The 19,422-nt window shown below is 39.4% G+C and overlaps 1 protein-coding gene across 6 annotated transcripts in view; it reads right to left on the bottom strand.

Annotated features, from left to right (window-relative positions):
* Positions 1-19,422, bottom strand: part of LOC114242938 (putative G protein-coupled receptor Mth-like 3) — a 123,479-nt gene that overhangs the window by 9,993 nt on the left and 94,064 nt on the right. For 3 of the 6 annotated variants that reach the window (XM_089729571.1, XM_089729569.1, XM_089729567.1), the window contains exons 4-8: positions 13,114-13,192; positions 2,606-2,784; positions 1,287-1,455; positions 492-677; positions 10-361 (exon numbers count right to left, since the gene is read on the bottom strand). In XM_089729571.1, the coding sequence (XP_089585697.1) occupies positions 187-361; positions 492-677; positions 1,287-1,455; positions 2,606-2,784; positions 13,114-13,192 (788 nt within the window). In that variant the 3' untranslated portion in view covers positions 10-186. The remainder of the gene's footprint in view (positions 1-9; positions 362-491; positions 678-1,286; positions 1,456-2,605; positions 2,785-13,113; positions 13,193-19,422) is intronic. The other 3 variants (XM_089729572.1, XM_089729570.1, XM_089729568.1) reach the window with 2 other exon arrangements.

Raw genomic sequence — 19,422 nt, forward strand, 5'->3', positions numbered from 1 at the left:
ATTTTGTACCTTTTTAAGCCGGTTAGAGAAATTTCTTGTCACATTCTCAAGCGGCATTTAAAGGGTTACAATTTTTCGATTGCTCCACAAATTCCGGGAATGAACATTATTTGTTAACTTTGATGTGTGGATGTATTTTTGGAATGCTCTTGTTACATCTCTATATTGTTTTTTTAAATCAGTGAATCATACATTTGTCGTGTTTCTAACGGTAGCATCAGAGTCGACACCGATTGAGGTTCTGATAGTTTCTAAGCTGGCTCTTTGGTTCGAATTATTTTGCCAGCGTCTCATTCTCTTATCGACTATCTCCTTTAACTCTCTGCTCTCATTGTTCGATCGTCGGAACTTCTGCTTAATCCTGAATATAAAATAATTTTTTTTATGTGAAACTTAGAACTAACATTCTACTTAAATGAAAAAAATTATCAATATAAATGCAATCGTTATATTCCTATATCAGCCTCATCAATTTTTTTCATACAACGAACCTCTTCTTAATCAATCTGAAGATCTTTCGCTTGCAGACGAAAATGATGAAGATGATTAATCCGATAAGGACGTTGTAGGCGTCTGTAAATTTCCAGATATCTTCAGCTTCTGGGTATATAGCGCTGACTACCTCTAGGATCCAGCTAACACCCATCACCGCAAGCAACTTGATGTAAAGGAGCAGCCTGAAAGATTAACAAAAGTTTTATCATACGTATGAATATGTGTCTTACCCAGGCTTTTTACTGGCGGTGGGACCTCTTGTGAGTGGTACCCTGGTAGTCGAAATTCGACTACAATTATTAATTTAAATTATAAGTTTGAACATTATTATGGTTCTATTGTCAAAGACTTTACTTCTATGATGACATATTTCACCAAGGCTACACTGTTGACAAATAATATTAATTTAAATTTTTTATTTCATTTCCTTTCCTATTTAGTTTCCTTGTTATATCATAGAAAACACAATTAAGTCTTTTATTGTTTATTCATTCTGAAATACTCCAGATTATCTATAAAGTTATAAAAACTGTAAATACATTTAAGACAAAAATACACAATATCTATACTAGTTTTTACGGATGTTCCGTTATAACTACTGAACCATGCATCCGATTGACTTGAAACTTGGTATTCATGTAGAAAATACATGTGCTTAATGGATGAATATTTATATGGGCGTTGGACTCCCTAATAATAATGACAATAAATAATAATGTTAATTTTTAATGCCCAGCGAAGCGGGCGAGTACTGCTAGTTATATTATATTATAGGTATTGTTACTAGTAACCTTTGTCGATCATTCCGGTGCTGATCGTGCGTGGAACTGTCTTTGGATTTGAGCACCGACGTTTGCTTCTTAATCTGCGCTATCTTCACGGCGGTCAGCACGAAGAAAGTCATGTTCGCGATGCAGAGTATTGAAATTGGACCATACAGGTAAATAAGTTTACTCGTACCTAAAAAAAATGTTTCCAAATAATTAATTGGATTTTTTTTATAAGTATAATTTTTAAAATGCTGATACTTAGAACTCAGTTTTCATGGTAGGTGAACGACGGCATTTGATAATGATATAAATGTGTTGAGTCTCTGTATCGGGCCAGGATTAATTCTCGAAGGATTAGGACACGTGTTCAGTTAAGTGACTAAAGTACATTCGGATTAAAAACTAACGTGCTATCTACAGCCCGAAAAAATACCGAGCGAGACTGCCGTAGCATTTTTTTTCCTACCTGAGCTGATGGTCTACAGAGACCATATCAGCGTAACCTTAACTAGTAAGTGAGCTCACGGGGCTCAAACCTGACGACGTTGCTAACACGAACCCTAGCAAGAGCCGTGCTTCGCAGAATCTACCACCGGATCGGAAACGCGACCGGCGCGACGAGAAACTCAGTGGGCTGTGTCTGTGGATTAATTTACTCGCCGAGCCCTTGGTCGCTAGCGACGGGTTCGACGAGAACGATGACCGGGTTGGAATATAATTATCGCTTACACTTATATGTCGCAACCGGACACGATAAACGAAGCGAAAGTGGAAGCGAGCCGCAACTACTCGACAAACATCGGCTCACTTCGGGTGGTGTGCTTCGGCAGAGTCGATGTGTCATCGCTCGCGTTGAATCAAAGCACATTCGTTGCCTGACTTAGGAAGAGTGAAGACGTCTCGTAACTATGATCGATTCGTGCTACGCAATCTCTTTGCACGGATTAACCACCCACTATGTTTTATTTTATTGCTTAGATGGGTGAACGAGCTTACAGCCCACCTGGTTAAATGGTTACTGGAGTCCATAGACATCTACAACGTAAATGTGCCACCCACCTTGAGAAATAACTTCTAAGATCTCAGTATAGTTACAACGGCTACCCCACCTTTCAAACCGAAACGCATTACTGCTTCACGGCAGAAATAGGCAGAGTGGTGGTACCTACGCGCGCGGACTTACAATACGTCCTACCACCAGTAATTACGAAAATTATAAGCTACTACTACTACTAAAAAAAATTTTTTAGAAAATATCGGTCTATTCTGTGACATAGTTAAATGGTATTGATAGATAATAAGGGCACATATGTAGTTCTTACAAATGTTTAAGTTATTACCGTAAATAAAACATCCTTGTTGCCGGATCATTGGTAATAAGGGATGCGGCGGAAGACCCGAGAACTCCAATCCAACAAGTAGAGCAGTCAGCACAGTAGGTATACCAAACGCGTATAAAGAATACGCCACGAAGCGGGTCCGCAGTGACATTTTCTCTAAAGATTTTCCACGTTTGCCGCTGAAAGAAAATGCAAGAGATCTTTATTGATGGACGATTGAATCTGTTTTTACACACAAGCTTAGAGTCTCCGATATGAAGTGCGACGAAAACCTTTAAGGCACATGTCTTCTCGCATTAAAATTGTATAATCTCAAAACTTACTAATTTTACAGAAGTGTGTTTTAAAGGTTTAACATGTGATATTTTTAATATTAATCATCTTGGCAACATTTATTTTTATTTTTTACCAGTTCATTTAAAGTATTTTTTTTTTATTTTTTTTTTATTGCCCTTGTAGGCAGACGAGCATACGGCCCACCTGATGGTGAGTGGTTACCGTCGCCCATGGACTTAAGCAAAATCTAGGGGCAGAGCCAAGCCGCTGCCTAAAATAATGTATTAATTTAAAATAATGTATTAATTTTGTTAATAGTAGTCAAAACACCTAGGGAAATAAATAAAAAAAAACTAAAACTAAACTACGCTCTTATGACAATATTTATGAGAAAAATACTGGTGATACCAAATGATTCAGCATATTAACTCAATTTCAAATACTTTTGTAAATTGTACACTTTTAATGTGAAAAAGCGATGTGTGGTAGCCTATAAATTCGCCTATGGGTCTCATAGAATTCAAAGTTATGAAAACTGTACCTAAATACATTTAAGACAAAAATACACAATACAATTATAACTTTTTTATCGGTCGAAGTATGTCTTGGAAGCCAGTACGGTAACACCGTACTGCCTATTTTGGCCCTAAAGCAGTAATGTATTCCGATTTCAAGAACGGACAGCATGATACTGAAAAATTGGTATTGGTACTTATGTTTCATATTTCAATGGAGATAACGATATATAATAGGTCGGGGAAAAAGTCTTCTCGCAATATAGTATGTATGAACTTTTAATAAAATCTTTTTGGCTATACTATTTGTATCTGGCTGGTTTTGATATCATTAAGTTTAAATTTTAAAGAAGATAATTCCTAATTACATATAAATAGGCAAAGACAAAATAGTTAAGTACCATACTGTCCATTGTTTGTCAACTGTTTTTTTTTATTTAGTAAATTATTTAGTCATCAGGCCATTTTAACGCGTAGTGATATTAATAAAAAAATACAGAAATTGTCTTTGTTTTTAAAGTTTAATAACAAAAAAGAGTGAATGCAAAATTTTACATGAATCTAAATCTTAATCTCATTATATTGTGAGCACTAGTTTAATATAATACTCAATATGTAATAATAATAAATATGTAGGTTATCAAAACAGCATTGTTTTATTTGGTTTCCATGAAAACGCCTGACACAAAGTTAATGGTTAAAACTTTTAATAGAATAATTGGTGCTGTAAATTCTAGGGTCGGCAGACTAAAGCACATAAGTCAAAATTTTCAGTTTATTTTTTATTACATCATCGGTTTACATTTTGCTCAACACACAATCTGACTAAAGCACATAAATCAAACTCAAGTATTTCATGGCGTATTCAAGCGGCATTCTGTATCAACCTTAAGAAATCCTAATATAATCAAACGAACTAAAAAACATAACTGGACTTATGTTCTAAGGAACACCATAAGTACAAAGTTATTAACGTAAGAAGTCTGACTTATGTTATAAAGAACATCAAAATGTAACATTTCTTTAGAGAAAGTGGTTACTTAAAAATATTTATAACGTAAACAATACTTCGGTAAGTGGTTTTAATTTACTAATGTTGTCGATTGTGCACAGTTTGTTGGTTAGTTGTGTTAGTTAGTTGTGTGTGAGTGCTTAAATATTTTAATTATTTAAGATGAATATTCAAAGATGCAAGAAATTAGTTGAAATGGCGTTATCCACTCATCTGGAAAGCAATGAAGGTATATTTTCACATATCTTCAAAATTATGATTTGCAAATTACGTAATTATATCAATATTATATCATTATAAATAGATGATTGTCTTGTCCTTTTTTAGAAAATGTAAATCAACAGTCGATTTTGATCACAGAGAACCTAGTGGTAGACGATCCTATACCGTCGACATCAGGTCGACATCAGGACATCAGGTCAAGTCAGTAGTTTAACATACCATCCTGTACTTGACTTCTCTAGTGATGATTCTGTACGAGATCCATGTTATGAATTACCGAGACTTTCAACCACATCAAGTTCAAGTACTTGTGATGAAATTTCAATTAATCCTAATGTGTCTCCAAAAAAGAGTATACGTACTATAAAAAGAGAAAAAAATTTAAAACGTAACTTAGGACAGGCATACAAACATTAAAAGGAAAATGTATATCAGATCGCACTATGAAAGAGCTACCTGTTTGCAGAATGAAATGTAAAGAACGTATACCATTAACTGATAGGCATGCCATATTTACAGAATATTGGCAAATGGGGTCATATGCAAAAAGATCTGCATACATGGCGTCTTTAATGGAAATTAAAGATAAATCTACGCAAAGAATACGAGCTATTGAACCTGAAAAGCAAAAGCTTAGAATGAAGACATATAAATACTTTTTTACTGTGCATGGTAAACGTGAACCTGTCTGCCGAGGATGTTTAATGAAAACGTTAGATGAAAGTGACAATTTTATAAAGACAGTTGCTATGAAAAGGAGATCATCCATAGGGGGTACTCAAACTGATGACATGCGAGGGAAAACAATTCCTAAGCATAAGATATCAAACGAAAAACGCCTAGAAATTAAGACACATATCATGTCATTTCCGTCATACGAAAGTCACTATACGAGAAAGTCTACATCAAAGAAGTATTTGCCATCTCACTTAACAATGCAAAAGATGTTTGAGTTATTTTGTCAAGATCGGAATAATCCACCTTCAATCAAAATCTATAGTCAGGAATTTCACAAATTAGGACTTTCATTTAAAAAACCGCGTGTCGATACTTGTTACACTTGTGACAAGTTTAAGATGCAGATACAGTTGTGTCAAGAGGAATCTGTTAAAATAGATCTCATACTTCAACATGATAACCACAAAACGCTAGCTGATCAAGCCTATGACATAAAACGAGCTGACACGCTAATGTGCAAGAATGATGACACGTTACAGGTGTACACATTTGATTTACAGCAGTGTTTGCCAACACCAGCTCTAAGTTCTTCTGTAGCCTTTTATAAACGGCAATTATGGACGTTCAATTTAACTGTCCACGACAACAAAACTGGTAAAGCTGTTTGCTATGTGTGGCACGAGGCGGTAGCAGCTCGGGGAGCTAACCAAATCGCTTCTTGTATTTACAAGCACTTAGAAACATCCGTATCTGATAATACGAAACATATAATTTTTTACTCGGATACATGCGGTGGGCAAAATAGGAATTCCCATGTCAGTTGTATGTTTACTTGGGTATTGCAAAAACATCGAGCTATCAAAACAATTGACCACAAATTTATGATACCTGGCCATAGCCATTTAGAAGTAGATACCGATCATGGCATCATAGAAAAAAAAAAGAAGAAAACGGAATTACAAGTATTTCATCCACATGATTGGATACAGTTGATTCGGTCTAGCAGCAAAAAGTTTAAGGTTGTTGAAATGAAAAATACAGACTTTTATGACTTTTCATCCCTCCTCAAAAGTGCTTTAGTTTTAAGAAATAAAGATACCGATGGGCGGCAGTTTAAATGGCTGGAAAAAAGATGGCTACGCTATGAGCAAGAATTTGGCATTCTCACTTATAAAGACACCCTGAATATAGATTCGCCTTTTTCTACCTTTAACTATAAAAGAAGAGGGTCCAGTGTTCCTGATCATATTCCTATAATATCTATACAGCCATTACCCATATCCATCGAGAAAAAAAATGATTTAATTTCGCTGCTCCCTTTAATACCGGATATTTTCCATGAATTTTACGTAAGTCTTCCCACCTTGGAAACTTTACGAAATACTGATCCAGATATTTTAGAACTCGATGAAGAAGTAGAATTTTAATTAAACATTGAGTTGTTATTTATATTTATGACTTATATTATTATAATATATATCTTAATTGTTGATCTTTTTCACTTAACTCATACTATTATTGTGTTCCTTATAACTTAAGTCATCTAAAGATTAAATAATCACATTTACTTTAAAATATTTAATTTTAATAATAAGTTAGTGTTATAGACTTATATAATTCAAATAAACATTATTAAGTTTGTTAATGTATAAGATTCTAAATAGTTTTTTTTAATTCCTGTAAAGTAGAGTTTTTTGACTTATGTGCTTTAGTCTGCTGACCCTAGAATTTTTAATCAAGCTTATTTGATTCTAAATTTATTTATGAACCAATAGCGTTAATATTGTTTTTTTAAACCATTTTTTTATAAATCCAGGTTGCTGCCTTCAATTTTCAGATACGCGGCGCCTCCAGAGAAGAAGAGGAAGAAGGGGAGGATCGAGGTCCTCCACCTTCCCCAATTGCTAGCTGCCTACCCCTGAGCAATCTTCGCAAACCTCGTTTTGAGACAGATAATAATATGTAATAGCGATCTGGAAATAGCATGGAGGGGTATTCATTCAAGAGCCAAATGGTACGTGACAAAAAGATCTTTGGAAACGCACTGTTTAATATTGGTGGTAGAACCTCTTGTGAGTCCGCACGCGTAGGTACCACCACCCCGCCTATTTCTACCGTGAAGCAGTAATGCGTATCGGTTTGAAGGGCGGGGCAGCCGTTGTAACTATACTGAGACCTTAGAACATACCTATCTCAAGATGGGTGGCGCATTTACGTTTTAGATGTCTATGGGCTCCAGTAACCACTTGACACCAGGCGGGCTGTGAGCTCGTCCACCTATCTAAGCAATAAAAAAAACACAGAACTGAAGTTGCTCCGTAGTTAGTCCCTCACAGTGGATAATATATCAAACTCCAGAAGAAAAATTTAATACCAAGATAGACAGCGAGGTTACCTTATGTGTTAGTTAGTGGAGGTGTTCAAATATCTGTATTTGGTAGTAGGGCACAATTTTAGAACAAGATATTTTTTTTCTAAAATTATAACGCTTGACATATTACGAGTATTACAATGTACCAAGGCCAAAAGCATTTCTCTGAAAAGCAAACAATGCGAACGATTAATTGAAGTCACGTGATAGCTGACGTTTAATTATTCAAATCGGACATTTCGCGTGAGCTCTGCGTGGCTAACGGACTGTCAATTATTTTTGTGTATCATTAAATATAATTATTACGTGCTTGTACATTGCGACTCGAGGACGCGAAGCCGAATTATATTTTTAATGCTTTTAATGAAATGTATTCGTAAACGCCAAAAATAACAAGACAAAAAACATGTAGGATTGGTAAGAACGGAACGTATGAAAAGAGCGTGAAACGGAGCGTTAATATGTGAGTGAGAGAAAACGGAAAGACAGTGAGAAGAGAACGAGAGAAAAGGAAGATGGAGAAGACGGTTAAAAACAATAAGCAAGGCGTAATAAAAATGTTAATTAATTTTTTTTTATTATAACAGAAAATGTTGGGACAGTGTAACTTTTATTTTATGCGCTTCGATCCCTATTGTACAAACATTCAATACAGATTTTTCACTTTGAGAAGGCGGCACGATATGAGAACCCTCTTGTCGTGGCCGCTGGAAATTACATACGTAAATACGTACGTTTATGTAAACGGTCGACGTCGCCCTAAACACGTCATTACGGACCCTCCCGATCCATTAACGGTGCTTTTAGGTACCACAAGCACCGGTTACCGTCCTCGCCGAACCCGTCGCTTGCGACGAAGGGCTCGACGAGCGAATTTACCCATAGACACAGCCCACTCAGTTTCTCGCCGGATCTTCTCAGTTGGTCGCGTTTCCGATCCGGTGGTAGATTTTGCAAGGCACTGCTCTTGCTAGGGCTAGTATTAGCATCACTCCGCTTTGAGCCCCGTGAGCTCACCTACACGCGTTAGGGTGGAGCTGAAATAGCCTCTCAAGGCTATCAGCATAGGTAGAAAAAAAAACAGAATAAAAAGTATAAAAGAATCAGGGAAATGTTTTAAACAGAATATTTTTGCTTGGAAATCAAATGAACTTATGTACTCATTTTACTGTGTAGATCGTAGATGCGTGGACGAGCTCACAGCCCACCTGGTGTTAAGTGGTTATTGGAGCCCATAGACATCCACAACGTAAATGCGTCACCCACCTTGACATATAAGTTCTAAGGTCTCAAGTATAGTTACAACGGCTGCCTCACCCTTCTAACGGAAACGCATTACTGCTTCACGACAGAAATAGGCAGGGCGGTGGTACCTACCCGCGCGGACTCACAAGAGGTCCTACCACCAATAATTACGTAAATTATAATTTTCACTTCCAATGTGTGTCTGCGAATTATTTATGTAACTTATTTCAAATGTTTTCGCAACACTCATTAAGAAATGTCAAAGACAGCGAATTACCTAGGCGTTAATAAGCTTTAAAATAACATTATCACCTATCAAAATTGGCGCAGAATATTCTGAAATATTTTTCTAGTCAAACATTGACGCAAGACTTTGTCAAATTTACAGTGATTTATTTGTAAACTAATTCCGAACTATCGTCGCTTTAAATATTATATATTTAACCGATGACGAAGTATCAGAGATTATTTAATCGTGTGGGATGGAAAAAATATTGTATACGTGCCTCCGCTACGGTTTTTTTTGTCTATAGGAGAAAATCGCCGGATCCCCATCCGCGCAGGGAGTTGAACCTCACTAAAAACTCCTGCCGCTCACAGCTGGCGCCCCACCCCGGACCGGGCCGAAGCCCAGTCGGAGTTATTGAGACGGCGGGACAGGGTTTACGCAGAGCATATTACATCCATCCCGCCGTCTCCCAGACGCCGAACCGGCGGCCGCCGGCGAAACGACCACCGGTTCCCACGGTCGACGGGCCGGGAGCCCACCTTGATGGCGCCACACTGCACCTTCCCCCAGAGCGGTCGGGGGAACGCGGTCTACCATCACCCGGCTTCCTATTACGGGCGTGGTGTAAATCACCCCGCCCCACGGCTGGGTCCCTCCCCGCATAAAGCGGGTGAAGCCCAAATCTCTTAGGGGGCCGGGTCACGGATGGGACCCCGGTCTCGAACCCCTGCTTGGCGGCGGCGGATTACTGTGTAGTGAGGAGAGCTTTGCCTCACCCGCCACGCCGCCTCCTTCTGCGAGATGTTGGACTCGCAGAAGTCGAGCATAGCTTTCCAGGACTCGTCGCCGCCAAGCATCGACGCCACGACGCCAGGCAGCGACAAGTCCGGTCCTATCTTTGCGACCAGGACACGGCGCTGCACCTCCCAAGCGGGGCAGACAGCGAGCGTATGCTCCGCCGTGTCCAGGTCGTGTCCACAATGGTGGCACCTCGTCGTCGGCTCAGCTCCTATCCGGTGCAAGTACTACCCGAAGCATGCGTGCCCGGTCAGCACCTGCACCAGACGAAAGGTGAGGCGTCCTGCGCCACGATTCACCCAATTATCAAAGACCGGGTAAACCGCCTCGACGGTAGACCCCACGTGGGGTTGGCCAACCGCCTCGACCACGATTCGAGCACGGACCGCCGAGACTCCGCTACGGTAGACTATTCTATAATACAGGGTAGACTGGTATTTTTAGGTAAAAAATATCAAATTGAAGTCGTCGTGGTCTGGATAAGACGTCTGATGCATTTGTATTGAGCTATGCGACGGTGTTCGAATCCCGCAGGCGGGTACTAATTTTTCTAATGAAATACGAACTTAACAAATGTTCACGATTGACTTCCACGGTGAAGGAATAACATCGTGTAATAAAAATCAAACTCGCAAAATTATAATTTGCGTATTTACTGGTGGAAGGACCTCTTGTGAGTCCGCGCGGACAGGTACCACCACCCTTCCTATTTCTGCCGTGAAGCAGTAATGCGTTTCGGTTTGAAGGGCAGGGCAGCCGTTGTAACTGTACTGAGACCTTAGAACTTATATCTCAAGGTGGGTGGCGGAATACCTTGTACGTGTCTATGGGCTCCAGTAACCACTTAACACCAGGTGAGCTGAGCTCATCCACCCATATAAGCAATAAAAAAAAAATGGTAAATATATAGCGTCCGATTTTTTTTTATTGCCCTTGTAGGTAGACGAGCGTACGGCCCGCCTGATGGTGAGTGGTTACCGTCGCCCATGGACTTCAGCAATGCCAGGGGCAGAGCCAAGCCGCTGCCTACCAAATTGTATTCTAAACTAATGTTACTTGCATTAAACAATACAACACAATAAAAAAGCAGCTGACGCGCTAGGTCAACGAACTGCGATGACCGCGATACACCTTCGCATTACATTGCCGGTCACGTAATATGAAATCACTAAATGAGAAGTTTTTTTGTAGCAGCTTAAGTAATGTTAGTAAATTGAAGATTGTAGGTATATGGGAAATTTCTTCGTCGAACCCTTCGCTTGCGACGAAGGGCTCGACGAGCGAATTAACCCATAGACAAACACAGTCCACTGAGTTTCTCGCCGGATCTTCTTAGTGGGTCGCGTTCCGATCCGGTGGTAGATTCTGCGAAGTATTGCTCTTGCTAGGGCCAGTGTTAGCAACACTTCCGGTTTGAGCCCCGTGAGCTCATCTACACGTTAAGGCGAAGCTGAAATAGCCTCTCAAGGCTATCAGCATAGGTAGAAAAAAAAGGAAATAAATGCTCTAATATTAAGAGAGACAAGTGCTTAGTAGTTTATTGTTTATTCTCGTTTTGGATTAGAAACGGTCTTTTTACGTCTTTTATTGACTGTAACTATATAAAACATCAAATTTCAACGAATGACACACGAACTCAAAGAACGTACAAACAAACATACCTATGTAAATAATTTAGATTTAAAAAAAAAAAAAAACCCGCGATATTGATGCGCATATTCTATTTAATCTATGATTTATGGTAATTCAAATGCGTTTTCCGTGGCCGTGGACCGCTCTACTTGTCATAAATCATATTAGAATATTACAAAAAAGAAGTTTTTGGGGACTTGATCGTCGCCGGCTGAAGAGACGATAGCAATCGAGCTGCTGATTATATTTAAGAACTCTTTTTCATTTAATGTGCATATCAATTTTATAGTCGTTGCTCTGCGAAAACAGACGGGAGTTCAATCTACAGGCGTTCTGTGTGCTTAGTGCGAGTTTTTTAACGTTCTCGATAGCGTAAGAGTTAACTCAAATTTGTATGGAGTTGGAATGTTTGCCTAGGTTAGCCGCTAGGGGCGCTGTTCCAACTGCATACAAATTTGAGTTAACTTTTACGCTATCGAGAACGTTACAAACTCGCACTAAGCATACTGAACGACATGACCAAAAAGGGGTCAGGGCATCGAAGCTATCCTTCCTATCTTTCCTATACAGTGTAGTAATTTCATACATGTGAAGCCTAATATTATATTAGTAAAGAAGTAGAATAATAGTCGATCGATGATCGAAATTCAACTGTAATAACTTCTCAGTAGATTCATTTTATATAATATATTTTTATTTGATATTCAGAAAAGGACTATTTCCATAATAATTAATAAAGTTCATTTTTAAACAAAACAAATAAAGAAAAATCAATTGTTTTTAACTTACATGTCTGCCTACATAAGAAACATAATCTACCCGCGATTATGACCTTTGCAACAGCCGAAATATCGAAATCTCATTGATCGTGAAAAACATTATAACGACCCGCTAAACAGTATATTGTTTATAAACAAAAATCAGTTGACAAACACCCCATAAGATGATACTTTATTGTTTTGTCTTTGCAATGTTACAATTTTTTTTAAGAGATTTTATGACCTGGTAACTAAGACCTTTAAGTCATGTCTTATTTTACTTTATATTCTTAATTTTATGCAAAATGATAATATGGAATGAAATGAAATGAAGATGATTAATTTGAGACATTAATCAACTGGGATGAAATTTAATGAAATGAGATGATATGGGATGAAATATAATCGCAGTAAAATGGTGGTCATTTACTGAGATTTTTTCAGTGGACTTTTTGGAGGAACCCGAGAAGTTACGTCCAGCAGCTTTGTTTCATTTTCCCACATTTGTACACTTTCACAGATATTAAACAGTTAATAAACCACCATTATTACACATTTAAACCTGAAGAAACACTAAATAGACAAAATAAAACAAACCACACAACTTCATTCCTCGCGTTCCCGCCAAAAAGTCCGCAATGTTACAAGATCGCTCAATTGTTTTCTACCCTCAGTACGGTGCGTGTTACAAAATCGTGGTACAATATAGGTAGATATAGCGTGAACTATACTCGTAAAATTGATGAATATGTAGTAGTAAATTAGTAAATACCTGAAAGTCCACCAGATGTCGAAGCACATGACGTTGAGCCAAAAGAAAGCCGCCAGCAACGAATAGTAGATCACGAATGCTGTAATCAAAAGGATAATGTTTAAAAGTTTATTTGGGGTTTAAAAAGGGTTTATCGGAGCCTTTAAATGTCCAAACGTGAATGCTAATGAAGAGGAAGTGTGAGAGTAGCCCCAGTGGTTGATACATTATAGAGCGGACGGTTAGCGTGGTATGGACATGTGATGCGTAGAGAAGAGATGCATGTGACTTGGAGATGTAATGGAAATAGTAGTGCAAGGTAAAGGGGGAAGATGTCGACCGAAGAAGACACTGATAGAGTGTGTAAATGACGATACGGGAGAAAGAGGAGTGAGTGTTGAGATGATGGCTGATAGAGGAAAATGGATTAAAAACAATTCGCTGTACCGGCCCCAATTAGTGGGATAAGGTGAAGACAAAGAAAAGTGAATGCTAATGAATGAACCTTATTGAGATATGTGGTGGCAGTCTCGATCGGAATGTCCGTTTGCTTCGCGTCAGCAAAAGTCAGAATGTTCGTGCCGACCCGTCCTAGCTCACAAAATTACCTCAGGTAATGACATTAATAAATAAAATATGTAGCTTAAGATTTTTTATTCGTCCGTCGGCACGTGTAAGCTTCGAGTTTTGCTATCGTACAACAGACGTCATAACCATTAAGCCACGTACCTATAAATAATCAAGTATTTCCCTACCCAAAGCTCCCCCTAATTCCTATCGTTAGTTTTGGTAGCAAGCAGAAAAACTGGAATCATAGTGATATCACTATCTCCCATGACTGCAAATACGAGTATACCCGATTAATTTAGACCCTAAAACTATATAATTGAAATTTAATGGAATTGTTTTATTGAAATCGATTTTTAACTGACTTCAAAAAAGGAGGAGGTTTTCAATTCGACTGCATGTTTTTTTTTATGTTTGTTGCCTCATAACTTTTGACTGGGTGAATCGATTTTGATGATTCTTTTTTTATTACAAAGCTGACGCTTCCCGTGTGGTTTCCCATTTTCAATTTAGTCCAGTTCTGATAGTGGTATCCATGAGAAAACCATATAAGTCTTAAATTTGCATTAAGTACGTGCGCGACAAATAGATCAATAATTCAATATCACGCAAACCGATTTTGATGATTATTGTCTTTAGTGTACATTAATTTGTTTTGGAATATCTTTTTTTTTTCTATTTGAAGTCGGTTTTTATTAAAGTATGTCTATTTACAATTATTCAATGGTGAATACAATGGCAGATACACACTCAAATGCTAATAAAAAAATTGATTACTCTTTTGATGAAAACAAAAAAAAAACTCGTAATATTCAAACACAAACGTTAATTTGAAATACGATCCTAAGATTAAAAAATTGTTTGTTACTTTAAATAATTAACTGTAGTACGTGTATTTTTACGAGTCTCGCTTCAGCTGTTCCTTCATATCAAACACATTCCGTAGCACAGAAATAGTTTGTATTTTTAGTCACAATATGTTACGTATGAAATACCAATCATTTTATCAGATCATCAGATTAGGTAGGTAATGAAACAGTTAATCAAATTGATTCTCTATTTAAAAATTTTTTTTTTTGGAATACGCATTGTGTTTCCTCACATAAAGCCAAGTGAAAGAACCTTACCAAAGTTTGAAAATTTCGAAAGCTATAGATATCAAGTTGCAAAACAACTTGCGTATTGTGAAAGTCATATTTCTAACACTGTGTTGGCAGTACGGATTGATGATTCATAGAGAAACGATTTGTAATCGAATAGGTCGTAAGCCGCCAATAATGGTCTCCGAATTTTTTTTTAATACCTTAGATATGGAGCGAATCTCAGGGCATATGCGTGGTTAATCACCTTCCTGAGATCTTAGACAAAACAAATTGAACACCAATGGAACACGTCAAACTTTAGCGACTAATTTAAGCTCTTCATTAAACATATTATAATAATTTAAAAGTACACCTCGTTGAATGGTTTTTGGTTTTATTTATTTATTGCATAGATGGGTGGACGAGCTCACAGCCCACCTCGTGTTAAGTGGTTACTGGAGCCCATAGACATCTACAACGTAAACGCCGTCACTCACCTTGAGATATGAGAACTAAGGTCTCAGTATAGTTACATACGGCTGCCTCACCCTTCAAACCGAAAGACATTACTGCTTCACGGCAGAAATAGGCAGCGTGGTGGTACCTACCTGCGCGGACTCACAAGAGCTCCTACCACCAGTAAAAAAAACTGTGGTGAGTAATAATATTTATACAGGGTGTCCCACAAGGAGTATATGAAGCCGATAACCTGTAGTGTTCTATTTGAATAATTGATTTGATTAAAAAAGGGTTCCTAATTAGAAAAGGGATTATATTCACGTTTTGGTTTGATATGCGCATTGTGGGACACCCTGTATAAACTAGTTTTCAACATTCTGTAAAAGGACGGGAGACCACACGGCCTGCAACTCGTTCAAACTGCATGTGGCTTCAGAATTCTAAATCTGTTTTCTTGTTTACATATCTGCGTATACATGTTTCATTCCTAACGATTTGAGTTAGTGTTTCCACTTATATTCTGTTTATCTTACACGGGTCAGTCGCACTGCCCTGGGACCGGTTGCTTTGTATTTGCATTTGTTCATATCGATATTCCTTAACATTGCAATTTAATAAGCGCTTTTGTTTATTGATTAGATGGGTGCACGATCTCCCAGCCCGCCTGGTGTCAAGTGTTTACTGGAGCCCATAGATATCTACAATGTAAATGCGCCACTCACCTTGAGATAACAGTTCTAAGGTCTCAAGTTTAGTTACATACGGCTGCCCCACCCTTGAAACCGAAACGCATTACTGCTTCACGGCAGAACTAGACAGGGTGGTGGTACCTACCCGTGCGGACTCACAAGAGGTCCTATCACCAGTAAGAAAATTATAATTTTGCGGGTTTGATTTTTATTGCACGATATTATTCCTTGACCGTGGAAGTTAATCGTGAACATTTTGTTGAATACGTATTTCATTAGCACCTACAAAAACCACACACAAACATGTGCAAACAAAGCAAAACGACTTCAAGTAACCATTAAACAAGTTTTGCGAACCAAAAAAAAATCAATGGAATTATACTTAAAATGTATTGTGATAAAGATAGCCGTTGAATTCGTTTAGTTTTGTTGTTCGCTTTGAACCATAATTGTTTTTCGGGAATTCCAGCAATCTTCATTGTAATTTATCAAAAATGCTCGAACGTACTCATTGCAATGTCAGTGATTTACCAGAAGCCAGACATGAGTCTAGTATTATAAGGGCTCGACAAGTAAATCAACCCATAGACACAGCCCACTGAGTTTCTCGTCGGATCTTCTCAGTGGGTCGCGTTTCCGATCCGGGGGTAGATTCTGCGAAGCACGGCTCTTGCTAGGGTTCGTGTTAGCAAAGTCGTCAGGTTTGAGTCCCGTGAGCTCACCTACTAGTTAAGGTTACGCTGAAATAGCCTGTCAAGGCTATCAGCTTAGGTAGGAAAAAAAATATTACAAGATAAATTTGATTTACGGATGAAAAATGAAGAAAGCCACAATACTACACACCGCAAAAGAAGTTTCACTTCTTTCACGTGCATCAAGTTATACGCGCACCGTTTTTTATTATTTAAACATAGCTATTTAGAATTATTCTTTTTTGTTTGGTTTGAGCCCCCTGAGCTCACCTACACGTTAAGGAGAAGCTGAAACAGCCTCGCGAGGCTATCAGCATGGGTAGGAAAAAAAGGCATCTGTTGGTAATATGGGATGGGAGTCAACAAGCCGCTGCTTACGGTTGAGGACTTTCGAAACCTAAAGGAGGACAACGTTGAAACTGTTGCTCAGTGCTAAGTGAATAGCAAACAATTTATTTAGACTTTATCTTGTTATTGAAGGTTTTATCATGTCGTTTGACATTACGACGTTAGTGGCTGCCAATTTCATGCTAAAATGCGCACGCAGGTGACCCTATTTTACGTGAAGGATCATTTACGACGTAAACACAAACAAAAATTCGTTTGTTCGTATTTTAAGCCTTCGTCAAACAGAACGCGTACCTAGCGCCGCGTACTTAACGTCGCGCTCTTTTCATGTCACACAAATTGACTAAATGAGTCCAACGCTCCTTGACGCAACGCATTCGCCAAATCATAGTGCCTTTCGATAGCAGTGTGAAAATTTAAAAGTATTAAGAAATCGAGTGATTCAGATGTGGCATTGTATAAGCATGGATATTTTCTAATTGTTTATATAATTTTTTCGGGCATTATCTAGTATTTTAATACACATTCACTCCGACGGTAAAATAAAATTTGTAAAAAATTACAACGCCTGACGTCAAAGCGTCCTAACGCCGCGACAGAGCGCTGCGTACTTATAGCGCTGGGGCTCTGTTTGACGGTATGTTACCATAGTAGTACAACACGACGGTATATCCAACCGCGTTATTAAACTTCTACCCGTCCAACTCATCGTGATGTTGGCATCTATTTTCAATGCCGCTATGGCGAACTGTATCTTTCCCGCGGTGTGGAAAGAAGCGGACGTTATCGGCATACATAAACCCGGTAAACCAAAAAATCATCCGACGAGCTACCGCCCGATTAGCCTCCTCATGTCTTTAAGCAAACTGTATGAGCGTCTGCTCTACAAACGCCTCAGAGACTTCGTCTCATCAAAGGGCATTCTCATCGATGAACAATTCGGATTCCGTACAAATCACTCATGCGTTCAACAGGTGCACCGCATCACGGAGCACATTCTTATGGGGCTTAATCGACCAAAACCGTTATACACGGGAGCTCTCTTCTTCGACGTCGCAAAAGCGTTCGACAAAGTGTGGCACAACGGTTTGATTTTCAAACTATTCAATATGGGCGTGCCGGATAGTGTCGTGCTCATCATACGGGACTTCTTGTCGAACCGCTCTTTTCGATATCGAGTCGAGGGAACCCGCTCCTCCCTACGACCTCTTACAGCTGGAGTCCCGCAAGGCTCTGTCCTCTCACCCCTCCTATTTAGCTTATTCGTTAACGATATTCCCCGGTCGCCGCCGACCCATTTAGCTTTATTCGCCGACGACACGACTGTTTACTATTCCAGTAGAAACAAGTCCCTAATCGCGAAGAAGCTTCAGAGCGCAGCCCTAGCCCTAGGACAGTGGTTCCGAAAATGGCGCATAGACATCAACCCAGCGAAAAGTACTGCGGTGCTATTTCAGAGGGGAAGCTCCACACGGATTTCCTCCCGGATTAGGAGGAGGAATCTCACACCCCCGATTGCTCTCTTTAGACAACCCATACCCTGGGCCAGGAAGGTCAAGTACCTGGGCGTTACCCTGGATGCATCGATGACATTCCGCCCGCATATAAAATCAGTCCGTGACCGTGCCGCGTTTATTCTCGGTAGACTCTACCCCATGATCTGTAAGCGGAGTAAAATGTCCTTTCGGAACAAGGTGACACTTTACAAAACTTGCATAAGGCCCGTCATGACTTACGCGAGTGTGGTGTTCGCTCACGCGGCCCGCACACACATAGACACCCTCCAATTTCTACAATCCCGCTTTTGCAGGTTAGCCGTCGGAGCTCCGTGGTTCGTGAGGAACGTTGACCTACACGACGACCTGGGCCTCGAATCTATCCAGAAATACATGAAGTCAGCGTCGGAACGGTACTTCGATAAGGCTATGCGTCATGATAATCGCCTTATCGTTGCCGCCGCTGGATTCTCCCCGAATCCTGATCACGCAGGAGCCAGTCACCGTCGACGCCCTAGACACGTCCTTACGGATCCATCAGATCCAATAACCTTTGCATTAGACGCCTTCAGCTCTAACACTAGGAGCAGGCTTAGGGACCCCGGTAACCGTACTCGTCGAACTCGACAAAGAGTTCGCCGTGCAACCTAACCCATGAATCAGCTCGCTGAGTTTCTCGCCGGATCTTCTCAGCGGGTCGCGATTCCGATCCGGTAGTAGATTCATTCGCGAAGCAGCTGCTCTTGAGCTGTTAGGTCTCCTTCGGAGGCGCTCGGGTAGCTGTTAGCAAATCCCACCCCTCCTGGCTGAGCCTTTGCTCGCCCACCTGTCCTGGTGAAACTGGAAAGGCCTCCGGGCCACCAGTAATTCTTCAATCATAAAAAAAAAAAAAAAAGTAGTACAACACATCTCGGCGTCATAGCGCGGCGTCAGTTTAGCGCTCTTATGCGCGCTAATTACGCGTTCTGTTTGACGAAGCCTTTAAACTTTGCCATTT

Source organism: Bombyx mandarina, chromosome 08, assembly GCF_030267445.1.
Source record: "Bombyx mandarina strain Sakado chromosome 08, ASM3026744v2".
NCBI classification, from domain to species: domain Eukaryota; kingdom Metazoa; phylum Arthropoda; class Insecta; order Lepidoptera; family Bombycidae; genus Bombyx; species Bombyx mandarina.